General features: G+C 44.3%; 1 protein-coding gene across 4 annotated transcripts in view; it reads left to right on the plus strand.

Moving 5' to 3' along the window:
• The window catches only part of TRIO (trio Rho guanine nucleotide exchange factor), a 370516-nt gene that overhangs the window by 262205 nt on the left and 88084 nt on the right, over window positions 1–20227 (plus strand). For all 4 annotated transcript variants that reach the window (XM_061189136.1, XM_061189139.1, XM_061189138.1 and 1 more), the window contains exons 22-33: window positions 1678–1872; window positions 1973–2088; window positions 2925–2991; window positions 3944–4053; window positions 4987–5056; window positions 5662–5751; window positions 7281–7373; window positions 9450–9561; window positions 11243–11433; window positions 13357–13458; window positions 17362–17504; window positions 18119–18218. In XM_061189136.1, the coding sequence (XP_061045119.1) occupies window positions 1678–1872; window positions 1973–2088; window positions 2925–2991; window positions 3944–4053; window positions 4987–5056; window positions 5662–5751; window positions 7281–7373; window positions 9450–9561; window positions 11243–11433; window positions 13357–13458; window positions 17362–17504; window positions 18119–18218 (1389 nt within the window). The remainder of the gene's footprint in view (window positions 1–1677; window positions 1873–1972; window positions 2089–2924; window positions 2992–3943; window positions 4054–4986; window positions 5057–5661; window positions 5752–7280; window positions 7374–9449; window positions 9562–11242; window positions 11434–13356; window positions 13459–17361; window positions 17505–18118; window positions 18219–20227) is intronic.

The following is a 20227-nucleotide window of genomic DNA, read 5'->3' on the forward strand; positions in this document are numbered from 1 at the left end:
ATTCATGCCAGTTAAAAGTAACTACCACTCCCATTAAAGTTGCAGGTGTATACACACTTGCATGAAGGACCTAATGTTAATTTATTATCTCAATAAATATTTGGTAGATGGCCACCATGTGCCAGACACGTAGAAGGTGTGTGAGATACTAGTGAGCGGAGTGAGCAAATGTCCCTGGCTGCTGGCAGGTGCATTCTAACCAGGAGAGAGACAGGCAGTGATCTTAGCAGGTGAATTTCACCTCTTTGGAGGGTGAGGCGTGCTGTGGGGCAGAGCAGAGCAGACAGGGTGAGGGAGGCGCGTGGCAGTCGTGAGGGTTAGGGAGGCCGGTGAGAAGTGGCCTTTATTCGAGCAAAGCGTGAAGGAACCATGGAGACGTCCAGGGGAACAGCATTCCGGGCGGAAGGGGCACCGGTGCACAGAGGCGGAGGCCAGCAAGCCTGGAGGGATGGTGGGCAAGCTGGACCCTGTGGAGGAGCCCGGGGTGGGGGGCGGGGGTCGTGTAGAGTCTGAGGATGCTCACAGCTGGCTCTGCAGGCTGCCTAGTGAACTCTGCTCAAAACTTTTACTGTACAAAGTAAGATAGTTTATCTAGGTTTTGAACCCTGACCTCCTTCCTTTGGGGGATTTTTAAAGTCAATTTCCTGAGTGTTAGTCATAAAGATTTTCTAGTTAAAGCCTAAGTGAGAAAAGCAGGTTCCATAGCAGAAGAGTAACTGTACTCTTATGAAGTGCCAGTGGGAATGTTGAAGGAAGCCTAAGGACTAAATGAAATGGTAACAACAAATGATATAAGTAGTAAGTCATAATGAGTGAAATAATAAATGAAATGGATGTGACGAAAAATCTGTGAAGAATCAGATTTGAGTGAAATCACTGCCGTATGTATGTATGTATGTATCTATCCATCTATCTATCGGACCAGTGTTTTATGGTTATCCTTGGCTATGAAAGTAGGAAAGTCATACTTAAAGATCTTTCTATGTGCATATAAAATGAAATAAGTGTATTTCTGAGAGAGAGTTTTAAAACAGGGACTAAGTTTAAAATACCTCTGTCTATGAAGGCAGCTTCCCTAGTCGTGACTTTTCCTCCGGGTCTACTGAGAATTAAAGAAGAAACGAGCGCATGCTGTGATGCTGCGGCATCAGGGATTTGGTTGAGTATCTGCGGGGGGCGGCGGTGGGGGCTTAGCCACATAGGCTCCAGGAGAACGAAAATCTCAGGCGGCTGCTGCCCTGAAAGGGCTTTCGGTCTAACTGGGGACACAGAATAAACAAGCGTAAGGCGGGAGGTGTCTGTAAGCAGTGGCTACGGCCTTCACAGGAGGAGCGTCGTGGAATGCGGAGGCCGTCCTGAGTGAGCCCCCGCTTGTTCACTCTGCAGAGTGACTGAGCAGCCACCAGGTGAAGACACCGTCCAAAGACAGTCCAGACTTTTTCCTCGAGGTCATAAAGATGCCATTCATTGCCATTCATTGAAGAGCTGAGGAAATGGAGCCAGTCTAGGATCGGGGAGACGAACTGGGTGGACTGAGGGTTTCAGTCTGAGTTTCTGTCACCAGCAATTATTTTCCTGTTCAGAGCTCAGAGTTGTAGGCAAGTTGCCACTATGTTTCTGGTTTCTGGCAGTTGGGTTCATTGGCTTCACAATACTTTCCTGTTGTTTTTTTTGCAGCAAACCAAAGAGAGAGTGAAGCTATTGATACAGCTGGCTGATGGCTTTTGTGAAAAGGGGCATGCCCATGCAGCAGAGATAAAAAAATGTGTCACTGCAGTGGATAAGAGGTACAGAGATTTCTCTCTGCGGATGGAGAAGTACAGGACCTCTTTGGAGAAAGCCCTGGGGATTTCTTCAGATTCCAACAAATCGGTAAATTGCTTTGTGCAAACTGAATAAATGACTGTTTTCTCCTTCATGTACTGTTTGTTGATTTAATTAACTGAAGTTCATTGACTCCCTTGTTCCACAGAGTAAAAGTCTTCAGCTAGATATCATTCCTGCCAGTATCCCCGGGTCAGAGGTGAAACTCCGCGATGCCGCTCATGAACTTAATGAAGAAAAACGGAAATCTGCCCGCAGGAAAGAGTAAGCTTGTCTTTAAGAACCTGCCAGGATTCATTGAAAAAGTGAAGAAAATGTCACTTGGACAAAGATGCTTACTTCTGTGTGTGCTTTGAAATCAAGCAGTGTTAATACTTTTCATTGCTCTGAATGTGCTTAGTTTTTACAGCAAAAATGCCACCGTGTCCACTGTCCCCTTGTCACCTGATGCAGAAACAGTATCCTGTTGTTTTTGTCCATGCGCCCCCATTTCATGTGTGATTGACAAGTTGTTTTAGTGTCATTTGTCATCAGTAGGTCATGAGTAATAATACTAAGGAGAAGAAATTAATAACACAAGTGCAGCTGTTTGGAAGTTGCTAATTAGTAAACTGTACTAGTTATTAATAAAGACAAAAGATTGCCCTAAACCAGTGGTTCTCAGTCGGGGCCAGCTTTGTCGCCCCGGAGGGACATTCGGCAATACGTGGAGACATTTTTGGTTGTCACCCAGTGGGGAGGGGGGAGGGCTACTGGCATCTAGTGGGCGGAACCAGGGATGCTGCGAAACGTTTTATAATGCACAGGACAGTCCTACAGCAAAGCATCCTCCAGCCCCAAACGTCAATACTGCCAAGTTGAGAAACCATGACCAGTAGGTACCTTAACAAAATTTTTTCCAGAATGTTTTTTCCTTTGAATTGGTTACTGGGTACTGTTAATTCTTCTATCTATTCTTGCTTTAGTTCTCCAGAACATATCACTGACTAATGCTTTTTCAACCACCTTATTATTTCATAGACCCTAAAAGTAAATAGTTAAAATAAGCATGTATCCTGACTGTGAACTAAACTAGTTGCTGTCTTTTCCTCTGCTTTAAGGTTCATAATGGCTGAGCTGATTCAAACCGAAAAGGCTTACGTAAGAGACCTCCGGGAGTGTATGGATGTAAGTAAGTTTTTCTGCTTATTTATTTAGATGGAGTATAGTGTTGCTGTTTATTCTTACCTGTTGGCAGTTCTTAAAATAATCACGTTTTGTTGTTATTTTTGAGATTTGAAGTGTGCACGAGCCGCCTTCTGTGCACGTTTCTGCACTTCTGTGAAGTTCTAGGCGTGTTTTTGCTCATTACAGAGATGATACAGCACTAATCCTCTCATTCCATTTACCACATGATGGCCTGGCTGACATTCTCTCTGTGTAGAATTTTACAGCAGCTTCAGAGAAATGTGCCTACCGATTATGATTGGCAACTGATGCTCAGTAGTTTAACGAATATTTGCTGTACCTTGTGGAGTAGGTTTATCCCAAAATTTGAAGCTGGGAATACATTTAGAGCTGAAAAGTGTGGAAACTATTCTCAAGTATTAATAACTGAGATTTTTTTTTTAATTTCATTTATTTATTTATTTGTTTGTTTGTTTATTTATTTATTTATTTATTTTATTTATTTATTTATGGCTGTGTTGGGTCTTCGTTTCTGCGCGAGGGCTTTCTCTAGTTGCGGCAAGAGGGGGCCACTCTTCATCGCGGTGCGCGGGCCTCTCACTATCGCGGCCTCTCTTGTTGCAGAGCACAGGCTCCAGACGCGCAGGCTCAGCAATTGTGGCTCACGGGCCTAGTCGCTCCGTGGCATGTGGGATCTTCCCAGACCAGGGCTCGAACCCGTGTCCCCTGCATTGGCAGGCAGATTCTCAACCACTGCACCACCAGGGAAGCCCACAACTGAGATTTTTAAAAAATAGTTCCTCATGTTTTTTTTGCAAAAGGTTGTATTGTTAAGCTATATTTTCAATTATACATTAACTCTGGGTACGTATTTACAGAGGTCAGGAGTACCTGTTTCTTGAAGATGAGGTATGGGTTTTCCTCTAACCCTCTCTGTTTCCCTCCCGGCCAGACCTACCTGTGGGAAATGACCAGTGGTGTGGAGGAGATCCCGCCCGGCATTGTGAACAAAGAGCTCATTATCTTCGGGAACATGCAGGAAATCTATGAGTTTCACAATAAGTGAGTGGCTTTATCTTTGGGGACCTCATTAGCTACTCTGGAAATCTGTGCTGAAGTTTCATGACAAATGAAAGTTTGCAATAAATAAGCATAGATTCCAGTGATTTTGTTGAAATTTGAAGGAGGCCTGCCAGACTTGCTTCACAAGGACAGACATTCTAGAGACTATTTTAGCAGAGACTCAACTTTGTATTTACTTTTTATAGAAATGAGATTAGGAAAACTGAAAGCTGTTTTTTTAGGAACCCTAACTTCTCTCAAGCCTTTGTCATCAGCTGCTGCATCAGTTACTTCTTAGGGTTAAAAGAAAGAATTGCCCTCTGTGGGCTGCTGGCTGGTGTTTGGTCTTTTCTAATAAGAAGGAGGAAGGAACTGAGGACTGAACAGATGTGTAGTGTGACCAAAATAAAGTGCACTTTCCACAGGCCATAGGAGGCACATGGTTTTATTTTCAAGATCAAAAAAAAGGCAGCAGAAGCTCCTCTAGGTGGAGTCTGTGCAGCCCAAATAGCCTGTGGAAAGATGATGCTGGGCCAGAGCAGGCGGTGTCTTCCTCGCTTCCCTGCCCCCCACCCCAGCAAGGACGCTAGCATCTAAATGGGTTCTCTCTAGGTTGAGTGTTTACCTCCCTAAATTACGTCCTTAGCTACTAAACATACCACTTTCCCAGAAGTAAGCTACTGTTGAAAGTGTTCAAAGGCTAAACTGGTTAACTCTTTGCAAGTCGCAATAACTTACCCTAGTTCAGAGCACTTGCTCTACATTTTGTTAAATTAAAATCTAGAAGTTACAGTTTTCACTGCGTTTGATTAAAATGATGAAGTTCAGACATCGTCTGAATTCACGGTATGCTTGGTCTAATTCCCGGCGTATCGCACTAGTCAAATGTTTTAAAACACCGTAATCATTTAGTATCGTTTTCTCTCTCTGCAGCATATTCCTAAAAGAGCTGGAAAAATATGAACAGTTGCCAGAGGACGTTGGACATTGCTTTGTAACTTGGGTAATGAAACCTCAGCTGCTTGTTCTGTCACAATTGCTTTGAGGGAAGTTGGAAGGAATACTGTTCATTTCTCAAGTGTCGCCATTTTCTTCTGGTGTCTACAGAGAGAGAAATAGACTTTACCTCAAAGAATTATGTTCTCCAGCTAGTTACTAATGTGGAATAAGCTTTTTATTGATAGTCGTGATGGTTTGAAATAGAATGTTGAGTTAGTGTGCCAGGCCTCTGCATGGCCCTGGGGATTCGCAGGTAAATCATGAGTGCCCAGCCCTGCCTGGGAGGATTGTGCGGTCGGGTGGGAGGGAAGGAGGCAAGTGACCTGGTGATCAGGCCCTGCTCTCTAAGTGTGACACTCACGTTTGCACATAGCATCATGGGAAGAGGGGCCGGCATCCAGCCCCGACTCTCCAGGCCAGGGGAGGACGTGTGTCCTATTAGCAGGATGTGTTTCTTATTTTAATAGCTTTCTTTATAAAGTAGGGTTTCTTAAATTGGGGGCTTGAAGGTCATTTATACACACAGCTTCTTTTCTACATAAAAGTTTATCAGAATTTTATTTATTGTCATTTGAAAGAGATAGTCTAATTTTCTTTTTGTTTATATAGGCAGACAAGTTTCAGATGTATGTCACATATTGCAAAAATAAGCCTGATTCTACTCAGCTGATATTAGAGCATGCAGGATCCTACTTTGATGTAAGTAATAGATTACTAAAGAAGCTGTGATATTTTCTAAGTTGCATTTCGTGTACATAAAATGCAGCATGACTCATAACTTTCACCTAATGGATGGCATGATACCATTTTTATCTATCACATTTATAATGGGATATTCTTTTATTCTGTTTTTAAAAGATGCTTCTCAAATACTGCAAGCTGTAAATCTGTAAAAAATTCAGATTTTAATATATACATGTGTATATATGTCATTACTTACAATTTATATATAGTCATTAATTTTTTCCATGTAATATCATTTAAAAAGTATGAGTATAAACTATTAAACTTCTTTTCCCCTCTATAAAAAAATAGCTTTGAATCTTTTTTGATCATTTATTTTTCCCATTTCAATTTCATGATGTTATTAACTTCCAAAAGTGGCCTATCAGTAAAATTTTACAAATAGCACTCTAACAGCTCAGACCATTGGGAGGTTCATTAATTATATTCTCATTGGTGTAAACATAGTTCATCTTTTTTGGGACCACGTTGCAGGGAGGTTGTTTAGTACGAAAGGTGATGGAGCCTCATGATATAATATATAGAGTGATTTGGGGGTTTCCAGAACAGAGTCAAATGTGTGCCAAATAAATTTTGATTAAAAGACAAGGTACTTCCGAATTTTATGTATAATTTGGTGCATGAGGCCACGAGGGTATCAGACTTGTTTCCGTCTTTACGTTTGTACATGGCCGAGTGTGGTCATCTGCTCTTCTCTGAAAGTCTGGGAAATTAGGATACATTTTAGCTCCTGTCTTTTGAGGTGGAGCCCTGCCTGTCGATGCCCCTATTTTAGTTGCCATTCTCATGACCAGTAGTTACACATCACTGCCTGGGTGCATATGAAGCCTGCTCCCAGCCCAGTGAGGCCTTTTCTTTCCGGTATTTCATACGACCCTGGGTCTCGGCCATTATGTGGAGCCCAACACTGTGTCTCCATGCAGTTGGGATTATTGAAGGCCTTATTGAGCGTATGGCACGTGTGCTGTTTGGAATCAAAAGTCATGGAAAAAAACCCATGCCCTAAGGAGGATGCCAAGAGCTAAGATACTGCAAATACAGTAGGTTGGTGTGAAAAGGAGAGCAAGCAGGAGAGAGGACTTCCTTATAGCGAGGACGAAGGGAGCCTCCAGTAGGGAGGGTTGCGATGTGGTCTGTGACGAGGGTGCGCACGTGGCCGAAGCTTCAGGAGCCGCAGTGGGAGAGTCTGACTGCCGGGCAGGTGCGGTGATGCCGGCACCAGGAGTGGTTGGCTTCCCTGCTTGACCTCTGCACGTGAAGGCCTGTAATACAGGGGAAACACTGTGTCGTTAGTATTCAAAGTGATGACCGAGATTTGTTATTTTTACGTTGAGCTTATTAAAAGAAGCAATAGTGATTTCTACTTTAGAAAAAGTGGTTTGTGTGTATTCATCATGGGGGTAAATGAATGTAAATTTTTAGTTCCTGTTATCTGACTTACACAGTGGTGTGTGTGTGTGTGTGTATGCTTTTTTTTAATTCAGGAGATACAACAGCGGCATGGATTAGCCAATTCCATCTCTTCCTACCTTATTAAACCTGTTCAGCGAATAACGAAGTATCAGCTCCTTTTAAAAGTATGTATGAAGCCTCTTCAGCCTGAAAAATTTTATGCACTGTGCATTATCATTTTGACATTGTTTTATGTATGTAGAGTACCCTGAGTTTTTGAAATAACACCTAGCAAATTAATGTTATTTTATAACTCATTGCCATTTATTGCCCCGACCGATTTGTCAGTGCATCTGGTAAATAATAGTATATTTCTTGATTATGCACCTGAACTTTGTTGACTGACCCTAGTCCCTAACATAAAATGAGAAAGGAAGGAAAAATTGTCAATCCTGGATGATTTAGTACCATTGTTCCCAGTATGACTTGTATCAGACTGACCTCTGCTGTTTCTTGGTTATGAATGATTATAGTTAAAATCACACTTGTAAAAATCAAATAATGATTAGTTCTGACAATAGAATGGTGAAGAAAACTTAGAATTTGTGATAAGAGTTGTTACAGAATTCATTATATATAATTGACGCACATTTTCTTGACTACAAGAAAAATAATCTACAAATTCTATCTCATGGTGTTTACCCCACCGTTTCCTTGGCTGGTGAACGTTATTAAACATTAGAATGTACCCACATCCATTCATCCCAGTAAGAACATTGCATGAACCCAACTAAGTCCCCAGTTTGGTCCTAACACAGCAATAGGAGATGATCATGTAATTTTTCTAGATATAAAAGAAATACAGAAGATGAAGTTATGAATGCCTGAAACCCTTATTTTTACCCTTTTTGTTAATACAAAAAAATCTAGAAACAGTAAAAAGTGGCTACATTCTTTTGTGAAGGGATACCATTATGGCATTCTTATATTGGAAAAGCTCTCCTGCACTTCCGTATCAGAACCCCATTAAGTGATTTTATGACCACCACGGCAGAACTATGTGGTTGCTATAAACATGAAATAAAAGTCAGGAGGCTAAGTTGTTTATATTCACGTTTGCCCTTTGCTTTCTAATTCTGCGAAGGCAATTTACCTCTTAGTGTCCTCAGGATTGATGGGTTTTGTTTTTAGCACGTGATTCTAGTAAAGATCTCTTCCTCGGTGACCTCACATCTAGTCTTTCACTGTTAAACCTCTGCTTTAATTTATAAAACCTGACTTTATTCTGCCCAGGGGTTCTTCAAGAGAGCAGTCATGAGCTATGCTGGCTCCCCAACGAGGAGGGTTTTCCGACAGTGAAGTTAGTCTCGGCGCATTGCAGTTTTAAGGCACTTTTTGCCAAGCTGCTCAGAATAATAGGTGCACACCATCTGGCCATGAGAAGAGGGGCCTGTCAGGCGGCTGCACTGCCTGAGACCATCCAGGGTATGGCCAAGGCTGGCTGCAGGGCCACGTCCCTCTTGTTGAGCACCAGGACGCAGAGAGCTGTTGTGACTGTTACCGCCTGATAAAAATCACATACACGCTGGTGAGAAAATACCTTGGAGCCCACCAGAATGTGAATCTGTTGTCCTGCTGTCGCTCATCTAATGACAGGTGTTCCCCTACGCAGATCTGAAATGTAATTATGCCCGGGGAGGCGTGCTGCAATCTCTAGAGCCTTCTGAATGTCCCAGCACAGAGAAGAAGCGTTTCCCTGTACGTAACTGTGCAGCGATGCTCTTTCCGCTGTGAGACAGGGCAGCTCCAGGGCAGAGGGGACATCGTGTTCGCGGCACCAGAGGGCTCAGAATCATGCTGGGATCCTGTGCAAGCATAGCAGTGCTAATTGGACTCTGGCTTGACCTTCGGATGTAACCACTAGCTGACTGTGCTTTGCTACACTGATTAAATATTTTATTTGTCATTTTTGAGGCTCGGTAGTTGACGTGTACACTAACTTCGTTTTAATCTCTGACTGCATCTGGTTTCCTCTGAACTGAAGAAATGTCCTGATTTGAGCAGGACAAACCCTTGCATCCATTGGATTAAGAGGCAGTTCAGGTTTATCATTCGTTCTCTATGCGAATCCCTGCCCAATTGACCAGTCTGTTTTTATCTTGAAAGTCATGGATTTTCACAAACTCTTTCATTTCTGCAAAGACCTCCGTAGCGGAGCATTTTGCTCTCTTGGGCTCGTTCACGGTGTTGGTTTCCCACAGGAGCTGCTCACGTGCTGCGAGGAGGGGAAGGGGGAGATTAAGGACGGCCTGGAGGTGATGCTCAGCGTGCCAAAGCGGGCCAACGACGCCATGCACCTGAGCATGCTGGAAGGTACGTCCTCCCGCCTCCCACCTCCCGCCTCCCACCGGCACCACGTGTCCACCACCCCCCACGTCCTGTGCCCACGTCCTGTTTAGTTAGCAGTCATCAGTGCAGGTGCAGGTGCCTTCTCTGTTCAGTAATTGGTCTCGTTGCTTCCCTTAAGGAGTACATGACATGCTTCGACCTCATCACAAGCCTGTCCTTGTCCCCTCACTGGAGAGCAGCCGCCCCACACTCTGAACCCCGGGAGCACCTTGTGTCACTTGCCTTCAGCTACCTGGTCTCTGTGTTAGAAGGACAGGTGGAAGGATAGGTAGATCCATCCCCCAAGACTGTAAAATCCCTAACAGCGCTCGAATCTTCCCCATCTCTGCATCCACTGCATCACTTGCCAGAGCCTTGAACCAGGCAGGTTCCACATCGCTGCCCGTGCAGCCAAACAGCGCGTGGAACGTGGCAAAAAGAGAATCAGATAAATACGCCTAAAAATGATCATCGCCAGTATAATTTCCATGAATGCTTCTGTTTAAGAAAGCTATTTCTGTGTTACAGCTCAACTCTCATTATCAGGTTACACAGAGTTAAGAAGTAATCCTGCCCCAAACGCTTTAGCCAGCCTGTGTGGTCACCACTGGTCACATTGAACAGTTTCCCAGTTAGGGCAGAGGTGCTGCTATTTGTTAGTTACAGAGACCCCCCAAATCAGAGGCCAAGCCAGAGCACCTTTTCCCCCTCTGATGTAAAATCCCGAGCTGGTGGGCAACCCTCAGGGCATCACCAGGGACTCAGGCTCTGTCCAGCTGGTCTCTCTCCACTCCTTGGATGTCTTGCTGGTTGGCCAGCTGCAGGGTGTGTCAAGGCCACGTTAGCCTTCCATCTAGCAGGATGTGGGGAAAGAGCGGGGAGGGGACAGCTCGAAGGGCAGAAGCCAGAAGTTGTGCCCGAGTCTCCCCTCGTGGCCCGGGCGTAGGTGACCGTGCGTGTGGCTGCTCCTAGCCGCAGGGGGGCTGGGAAATGTAGTGCTGGCTTGAGCGGCCGCGGAGGGGCTTCTGCTCGTCGAGGAGGGGGCCCCTGGAGGCTGGTACATGGCTAGCAGCCCCTGCTCGGGTGTCGGCCACTTCAGGAAGAGACAGCCGCAGTGAATGGCAGCCAGTGACCAGAGCGTGACCGACGCGCTTGAAGAGCTTCGTGTCCAGAGGAGAGAAAACCCCCCAAGGAAGGGTAGCCAGGGACGTCTCCCAGAAGGAAGGCCAGACCAGGGCCTTGAAGAAAGGCTGGGACTTCAGCAGAATGTCCGGGAAGGATGTTCCAGGCTGAGGGAGCAGAGGGTCGAGACGCAGGCTGGAAGTTGGTGGCAGGTGGGGGGTGGTCAGTGAGCCCTTCTGGACGGAGCAGGCTTGTGTGCTGGAGCGCTGTGAGTGACGCTGCGGGCCGGGCTTAAAGCAGATCTCAGGGGTGAGGAGGGCTGCATTTGTTTTGAACACGGGAAAATATATGCAAAGTTGTATTTGAGGAATAATGATCCTCTGTCAGTGCCGGGGAGGCTGGAGCCAGAGGCCCAGATGGGAAACTTTAATCGGAGATTTAACCGATGGGCGTTTTGCAAATGTTTAAGTAGCCATGATGCTACTACTGCATCATTTTCCATTTTCTTTCAAATTGACCGTGCCTCCTTTTTTTCGTGTTCCAGGGTTTGATGAAAACATTGAGTCTCAGGGAGAACTCATCCTGCAGGAATCCTTCCAAGTGTGGGACCCAAAAACCTTAATTCGAAAGGGTCGAGAACGACACCTCTTCCTTTTTGAAATGTCCTTAGTGTTTAGTAAAGAAGTGAAAGATTCCAGTGGCAGAAGCAAGTACCTTTATAAAAGCAAATTGTTTGTAAGTATAGGCCTTCAGAATTGTAAGTTTAAAGGTGACACAGTTGCAGCTTCTTGTGGTCAGAGAAAAATTACTGTTGGTGGCCTTCAGTTTAACCTCCCAAACTCCTAAAGTGTGACTCTGAAGCAGCTTCTTCAGTGAAATTCTGACAGCCTTGAGTCCACTAGAGGGCGCTTGTGAGTTTGAGTGTCCCTAGACTTAGGAAACTTGCTTTTTCTAAATTCCATAGAATCCAACTGCAGGATAAGAAGACACTTTGTAAGTGAACTTAAATTATTTATCTCCTGTATGCCTTAACTAGCTTTATAAATCAATCAATCATGTTAGACTATGATGAAGTAAGTTCTCATATCATTACAATTAATATTTCATTCACCGACATTGGAATTTATTGAAGCAGCCTACTGGGTGGCTCGCTGTGAGCTCTTAATGATGAAGTTTGATGTTTTCATTAAAAATACAGTTATGAAGAAGAGCAGCAGAACACCATTATTAGAGAAAATGTATGTTATAAGCGGAAATCGTTTTAGAGATACACAGCCCCACCTGCCTAGAGGCAGCCTCCCTTGAGCGCTTGGTAGATAGAGTGATGCATCTGAATTCTTCTTTAACTTGTCGGCGTACTTCCGGGCAAGAGAAACACACCTGGTGCTCTTTTCCACGGGTGGCAGCCCCACACGAGTATCTATAAACCACAGGTCGATGCTCCGAAAAGTCTCGGGCGGGTGTCATCCTCACCTTGCCTTCGTGGGCGATATCTCAGAGGGCTTTCAACACAAAATTGCTGGGCAGGGGGAGGAAAAAATCACAGTCAGAGAATAGAAAATGTGGTAGAATTTGGTTTCTTCACAAGATATGGCAGATCACTTATAAATATTGGTAGATGTTTGGACTTCGGACAACTTATACATTATACGTTTTTATGATATCCACGTATTAATCAAATTCCCAAAGTAATAGAATACTACCAAGTGTAGAAATCATCTTAATAATAATCTGGAGTTTGCAAGTTCAAGCTAATGATAGGCATACCATTTTCTTTGGCTTGTTTCCTGTTTGAGATTGTCTTTTGGATCACAGCCCACCTTACATCATTTTAGATCATATTGTAACTGGAAAGAAAACATGAAGCATTGCTGGCTAATAATTTCACTAGCTGGCCTTAATCAGTCCCTAGGGACCAAGCTAGTCTGTTTTAGAAGCTGATACATCTTCACTTAATTTATCTTTTAAAAGTTAAGGTTCCCTCAGAGGCCACAATTATGAATCACTTCCTTTGCTGGAAGGGAGAGAATGCATTGGGGTGAACCTGATTGCGGGGGAGGGTGAAGATGTTGACCTTCATCTACACTCTTTCGTGTTCTGCATCTCCTGCAAATGCATGTGTTGTAGAGAGAAAGTTTGTCTCTTAGCCCTTAACATTATTGGCGAAATATTAAACATTAATGCTATTGATAAACACATTGGAAACGAACTGCGTTTTAAAATATCATTTAGCTTCTTCTGTGAAGCTAGTTCGTTAATGAAGGTGCATGGTAGCAGCTCCTTTGCAACTAGGACAGACTCATTTTATTGTTTATAAGGTTGAAAATAGTCAACTCTTGATTTTCCAGATAATAGGAAATAGGACTTTCTAGATAATTTGGCTTTCTTCTTCTGGATTTACTTGTTGACCTGCATCAGGATTTCCAGTGGAGGTGCTCAGAGGAAGCAAAAGAGATGAAGCCAACCATGTGTAGCCTAAGAACAAAATTTCCTCGTTTTAACTAAAGTGAGGTCTAAGGAGTATGTATCAGTGTAAACAAACTGTGTCATTACAACCTAGCGTGAGCACAAGTCACCAAAAACGGTTTCCTTTGTCTCTGTTCTATATCCTGCCAGAATTTTTCTGTTGCCTAATTATGTAATTGTCTTTTTATCCAGACCTCAGAGTTGGGTGTCACAGAACACGTTGAAGGAGATCCTTGCAAATTTGCACTGTGGGTGGGGAGGACGCCAACTTCAGATAATAAAATTGTCCTTAAGGTACGTCCATCCGAAGCTTGGGAATGTGCTTTGTGACAAGATTACCATGTCTGTGAGTGCTTTTTCCTGTTGTTGAACCATATTGGTTTTCATGTCCTTTTATTGTTCCCTTTGTGTTCTGTAGAGATTGGTGATTACCACAAAAAGACGAGTAGAATAAATTCAGTTTGGTATTCTAGTGGTGAAATAACTCGAGCTAAATTTTTGCTTGCCTACAAAAGATCACTTGGAGAAAGGTCTTTCTAAACTTCTCCATTCTTCCAGTCTTGAAAAGAATTGGGTAATTCCATAAGAGATGCAAGAAGTTGAGGTACAGGAGGAGGGAGATATGGACCAGTAGCTCCCATTGTACACTTGACCTCTGGTTTCCAAAGGAAAATAGGCACCTCATGAGTCTGTGAGGGCCTTTGACAGTTTCAAGGCTGAACGTGCTAGGAGTCTTCATGGGGTCCTAGACTCTTTGGCTTTCCAGTTTGGAGGCAGAGAAAAAAGGGGGGTCGGTCATGATCAGGTATAGGGTTTGGTAATGTTATCATTTAAAGTGTTCAGAAACACTAAGGGTGCTTTGGAGTATGTAGTCTTTGAGGGAGGAATATATCTTTGAATATTTAATTTGAATGCTGTTTTGAGTACACTAACCTCTCCTAGGAAAGTTGGAGGGCTCTAAGGGTGTCTTGTGGACTTCCCTCCTGTGTTTGAGAAAATGCAGATGGAACTGTCTTTCTGAGCTATCTGGAAAGACCATAAGCGACTTCAGATGTAGCTGAAGATTTGTAGAATATTGGGAGATGAGCCAAAAGCTTAATGGGCCTCTGGTGTGTGGACTTGCATGTCAGCAATTTTGTCCCTTACATTCCCTTTGAGTCTCTCTACGGTATTTCCAGCAACTGTGAGTTATTTAACAGTACGGCGCTCTTGTAGAGCCTGTACTTTAGTGACCGCTGACTGTGGAAGCCATTGTGTTCCTAAGGTCTTTATTCACCTGGAAATGATGGATTGTTTTGCAATGAATATATGACTACCAACCCAGCGTATTCTCGTCAGTACTGGCGTAAAGCCCTATAAAATATAAATTGCACTGATAGCTCGATATTAGATAGCTGAACTTTTCTAAGGGATAAAGTTTTGAAGTATACTCAAGACCTTAAAACTTCCAACTTATGAGTATTTATCCAGATTAGCTGCAGTGACACATGCCAAAGGGTACATCTGAGAAATAGTGCCAGATATTTTAGCCAGATATGGACTACTTTCATTTAGGACATAATAAAATACTCATGATGCAGTTGAAGAATCAGATTTCCTTGCAGGGTTTACCAAATGAAAGTTTTCTAGGGAATTTGGGGTAATATTTTTCTGACTTCTAATGAGAGGCTAAAGGAAATGGTGTCCTTATTAATTTTAGAGACTGCTTAGTGGTGGTGGTGGTGGTGTTGATGGCGTAGATGGTGGTGGAGGTGGAGGTGGTGGATATTTTAGCAGTGGCGATGGTGGTTATGGTGTAGATGGTGGTAGAGATGGTGAGGGTGTAGATGGTGGTGGAGGTGATGGTGATTTTAGCAGTGGCGATAGTGGTTATGGTGTAGATGATGGTGAGGGTGTAGATGGTGGTAGAGATGGTGAGGGTGGAGGTGGTGGATATTTTAACAGTGGTGATGGTGGTTATGGTGTAGATGGTGGTGAGGGTATAGATGGTGGTAGAGATGGTGAGGGTGGAGGTGGAGGTGGTGGATATTTTAACAGTGGTGATGGTGGTTATGGTGTAGATGGTGGTGAGGGTATAGATGGTGGTAGAGATGGTGAGGGTATAGATGGTGGTAGAGATGGTGAGGGTATAGATGGTGGTAGAGATGGTGAGGGTATAGATGGTGGTAGAGATGGTGAGGGTGTAGATGGTGGTAGAGATGGTGAGGGTGTAGAGATGGTGAGGGTGTAGATGGTGGTAGAGATGGTGAGGGTGTAGATGGTGGTGGAGATGGTGAGGGTGGAGATGGTGAGGGTGGAGATGGTGAGGGTGGAGGTGGAGGTGGTGGATATTTTAGCAGTGGCGATGGTGGTTATGGTGTAGATGGTGGTGAGGGTATAGACAGTGGTAGAGATGGCAATGGTGTAGATGGTGTAGACGGTGGTGGTAGAGGTGGTGACAGTAATGGTGGTAATGACAGTGATGGTGATGGCCTAGTACTTGTAGAACAAAATTGTGACCTTTTTTTACTTTTATAGTCTGGAAAGGAGAATTTTATTTCTAAATCCTTTCTTGAACAGATTGAGACTACTGAGAGTATGAAACAAATTATTCCCTTCTCTTAGCCAGGTGGGGCCTTTGCTTAGTACTCTAGCTGGGATACCTTTCTTTTACTGTTTCTGAAAAATTGGTGCCTTTTTTCCTTGTTTAATTTCTTTAAGGTTAGGAGAATTGCTCTCCATAAATGTAATGGTCAGTTTGCTCTACTTAAATTATGAGAATTTTCTTTATTTCTGAACATGGTACAGATGTCCAAACTTTGCCAAATGTCCTTTCTTTGTTTGTCTTTCCCTTTGTTTAACATCCCAAACATTTGTATCAGGCGTTTAAATTCCAATAGTTCTGTGTTGTTCACAGTTTTCCACCCTGAGACGCTTAGTTCATGCACAGCCTCCCCTGTTCCCTAGTCACCCTGCCTCCTACCCCAGGAGAAATCGGTTTTACTGCTCTCCTGGCATCAGATCTGGGGAGAGGAGCAGGAGGCCCCTTTTATCCTTCACTTATTTCTCTGTTACTACCTCTCATTAACTTTGAAGACACATCCTCCAGTGAAAACATTTTATTTAGAAAGAGAGTTCTCAATTTTAATTTCCTTTCCCAGCATGGGCTTTGACTTTGTATTTTCAAAAACAAGGTCCACCATGAGAAAATGCTGGGTTCCCCTCCCTGCGTGATCTCATCCATAATCCCACTGACGATTGTTTTAATCATTCACAGGGAATTATGCTTATATCATAGGAGGTTGATGTTTTCCGTAAGGAAATTAAAAACTGTTACTAAGGCCCAGAACATGTAAAAAGGAAAAAAAAAAAACCACCTCCTTTGAGGCATAGTTAAAGAAAAAAATCTGGAAAAAGTGATGCCATATGTGTTCATTCAACCGATGCTTGTTGAATATCTACGATGTGTCATTTCCAGAGAACCTTTCTCCAGTGTTGCAGTGGAGTTGAGGGAAATGCACCATATGTAACTGGCAGTAGGCTACCCTGGTTTATCCCAGTGGTCTAACCGGAGGTGGATACAGGCAGAGGTTGGGGGGGTGGGCTGGGGCGTCCACCCGCCGGGAATCCCGGCTTCTTCACCTGCTGGCAGTGTGGCCTGAGGCACATTTCCAGTGTGTCCACACTACAGGTCCTCAGTTATAACAGGAGGATTAGGGAGGCCCCGACTGCATAGCGTGCAAGTGGGGATGGGGAGCGGACGCAGGTGGGGAAATGGTGCAGCTGCACCTGTTGATCGTGAGTCCAAGGGGGCGAGGTGGCAAGGTCTGGGGCACTGGTTCAGGCTCCTGCCGATGCTCCACGGGCCACTTGTCTGCCTAAAGGGCCTCAAGACACTTGGGTTTGGGGGTGGCTGTGTTTTCATATTTACCCAGGGCTGCTTAACAGGTCTTAGGGCTGGAGAATGATTGATTACTAGAATATTCAGAGATGTGGAATAACATGAACGCTATAGAATAAAAACGGTCTTGATGACAAAATATTCAAAATTAGGGTCATTTATTTGGTGGGAAATTAAACACAGGAGCTGGTTGCTTTTCTGCTGAAAAGTTATTTTTTAAATGGGCAATTCCAGGAATGCGGGGACCTGAATGTGGTCAGTGCAGGTTCTGGAAAAGGCCCCTTCTGTATCCTGATTGATTCTAACACTTTGTCAAGGCCTCCAGTATAGAAAACAAGCAGGACTGGATCAAGCACATCCGGGAGGTGATCCAGGAAAGGACCATTCACCTGAAAGGTGCCCTGAAGGAGCCCATTCACATCCCCAAAACAGCTCCGGCAACAAGACAGAAGGGAAGGAGGTCAGTGCCTGGGGATTTTTTTTGTAAGTTTGCTTTTATTGAAGGAAAGGAACAAGGCAATGTTAACTTACTATTTTTCAAAAATCATTTTTCTCAAATATTTTTGAGAAATATTGAGGAGTAATTTTTTAAAGAATACAATTCATATATAACATCATTCTTAGTAATGAAATTCCTTTGTCAAGACAACAACCTCCTTCAGCTTAAAGTAAATGAAAGTCTATATACAAACCCCTAATTCTTTTCCTTTTCCACCCCAAGTGTTAATCTGTGCTCATGTGTAAGTCGTGCATGTGACCTTGGACAAGTTAGGTAGCATCTAGACGTTTTTGCTTCTCATTTCTAAAATGGCGATGACCCTATCAACTGGATTTTATTGCTGTGAGAACTCAGTGCAGTGGTCGATGTTAGACTCTCAGCCCAGGGCCCAGCAAAAAGCCTGTTCTCAGTGAAGGGTCATCTATCGTCATGAATACCGTGGTGGCAGCCGTAATCACAGAGACCGATTTGCACCTCTTTAAACAAATCTGTCCTTCCTCCAATGGCTGATAGCCCATCTTTACCATTCTTGAAAAGCAAATCCAGCCATGTCAGGGCTTTCTCTGTGTCTCCAGGGATGGAGAGGATGTGGACAGCCAAGGAGATGGCAGCAGCCAGCCTGATACGATTTCAATCGCGTCCCGGACGTCTCAGAACACGCTGGACAGCGATAAGGTGAGCCTGAGCTGGCCCGCTCTTCGGGGCGGTGCACGTGGCCGGTCTCCGGTCGGTCGATAAATAGCAGTTTGTCATCAGCATTTCAGACAGCTGCCATGGCTTAAAAGAGGTGCCCGGACATGGTACCAGGGGCAAAGATCTGCAGTGTCAGGGCTAGCAGACTTGAACCCCAAAGATTCAGGAAAAAATCACTCGCCCTTCCCAGTGCCGTTACATGGTTTTCTATCCGAGTGTTCTAAGGCAGTGTGTTTAAGCTTTTTTATTTTATATTAAGCAGAAGACCCTATTGTTTTTAATTAAATCTTACACAGGGCCCTGGTGTGTAAAAGCGGGGTGCTCTGATCGAAGCCGGGGCGGCGGCATCTGCGGGTGGGCCCTGAGGCGCCCGTGCACTAACCACCAGGAGGGAGGGTCTGATTGGCAGCAGAGAAGTCTCTGGTTTACCTTCTGCAGCAGCGGCCTAGAGCGTCCTGTGATTCTGTCTTGATAGAATCAGCAAACCTACAAAATAAACTGATGGGAGAAGTTGGAACCCTGGGCTTACGTGATGCACAGGTGACCAGAGTCCCCTGTAAAAGCCAGTGGAGACATTGATTTCCACAGTCCTCAGTTCCTACTGAGATGAGCACCTATTCTGTTCTTTTTCTGGAAGGCTAGACCAAGTTCTTTTTTTTTTTTTTTTAATTATTTATTTATTTATTTTATTATTTTTAGCTGTGTTGGGTCTTCGTTTCTGTGCGAGGGCTTCCTCTAGTTGCGGCGAGCGGGGGCCACTCTTCATCGCGGTGCGCAGGCCTCTCACTATCGCGGCCTCTCTTGTTGCGGAGCACAGGCTCCCGACGCGCAGGCTCAGTAGTTGTGGCTCACGGGCCCAGTTGCTCCGTGGCATGTGGGATCTTCCCAGACCAGGGCTCGAACCCGCGTCCCCTGCGTTGACAGGCAGACTCTCAACCGCTGCGCCACCAGGGAAGCCCTAGACCAAGTTCTTGAAGCAAGTTTTTGACAGCAAGTAGGGGTTTCATTGAACTTGCCGTTGGTCCAGAATTCTGGGTTTCTCAGTGCCTGACACGGCTGGACTTCCCCGCGAGAGGCCTTAGTCCCGAGGGGATGGAGAAGTCTGCCTTTGCACGGTGTCTCCGCAGCCACTCGCTGTCCTGACCTCCCGTCATTGGAGACGGCCGCTGTCACAGGAGGGAGCCCAGTGTCGGGGTTTGCTTCAGGTGGCAAGTCTGAGTCCCAGGCTTCGGTCTTTTCTCACTTGCTTTTGCAGAATTCACGGTGTTGAATGTTGTTCCCAGGACAGAAGTAAGTAGGTTTAAAAATACTGGTTTCCTACACTGATTTCATTTTCAGAATCCTTCTAATTTGAGTAATTAGCTCTTTCTCAACCTCCTTTTTGACTTCACTAAATAATAAGTCCTAGAACTTACAATGCTTAGAGTAACAGGACTGGAGAACAAAAACAATGTCTCGTTTGATTTTGTTCGGAGCTCAGTGTATTACGTTCAGCAAATATTTCTCGCCAGTAGTAATAATGAGGAATAAGATAAATGACATGTTCAGTCATTTGATCCCTAATAGCCTCTTTCCCCGAGGCACCCCCCCCATAGTCATTCAGTGAAGAAAATAAAGTTTGAACTTGGAAACATTTCATTAGAGTAATCCCAATTATTTTCTTTTAAAAAAGTAGTAATTGAGGTGACTGGGTTATCTTAATAGTTACACAAGACTTCCACCTGAAGGAAAAGTCCAAAGTAATCGTGGCTCCCGCCGAGGGGACCAATTCACAGACTCGCCGAGGCTGAGCATCGCTGCCCCAGCTGGAGGTCCACCAAGCCCCAAACTCACAGTCTTACCAGATGTCCTCTCATGGATCTGGTCTGGGTTTACCTGAGTTTAAAAGTTTATTTAAAAAACAGGTTATTTGAATGAAATTGTCAGAGAAAAATAAATGTAAGTTCTGTCTTTTGGAAGGGGTGTTAAGATTTTTCTGGTGGTTGGCCCAA

This window comes from Eubalaena glacialis, chromosome 4, assembly GCF_028564815.1.
Source record: "Eubalaena glacialis isolate mEubGla1 chromosome 4, mEubGla1.1.hap2.+ XY, whole genome shotgun sequence".
NCBI lineage: Eukaryota > Metazoa > Chordata > Mammalia > Artiodactyla > Balaenidae > Eubalaena > Eubalaena glacialis.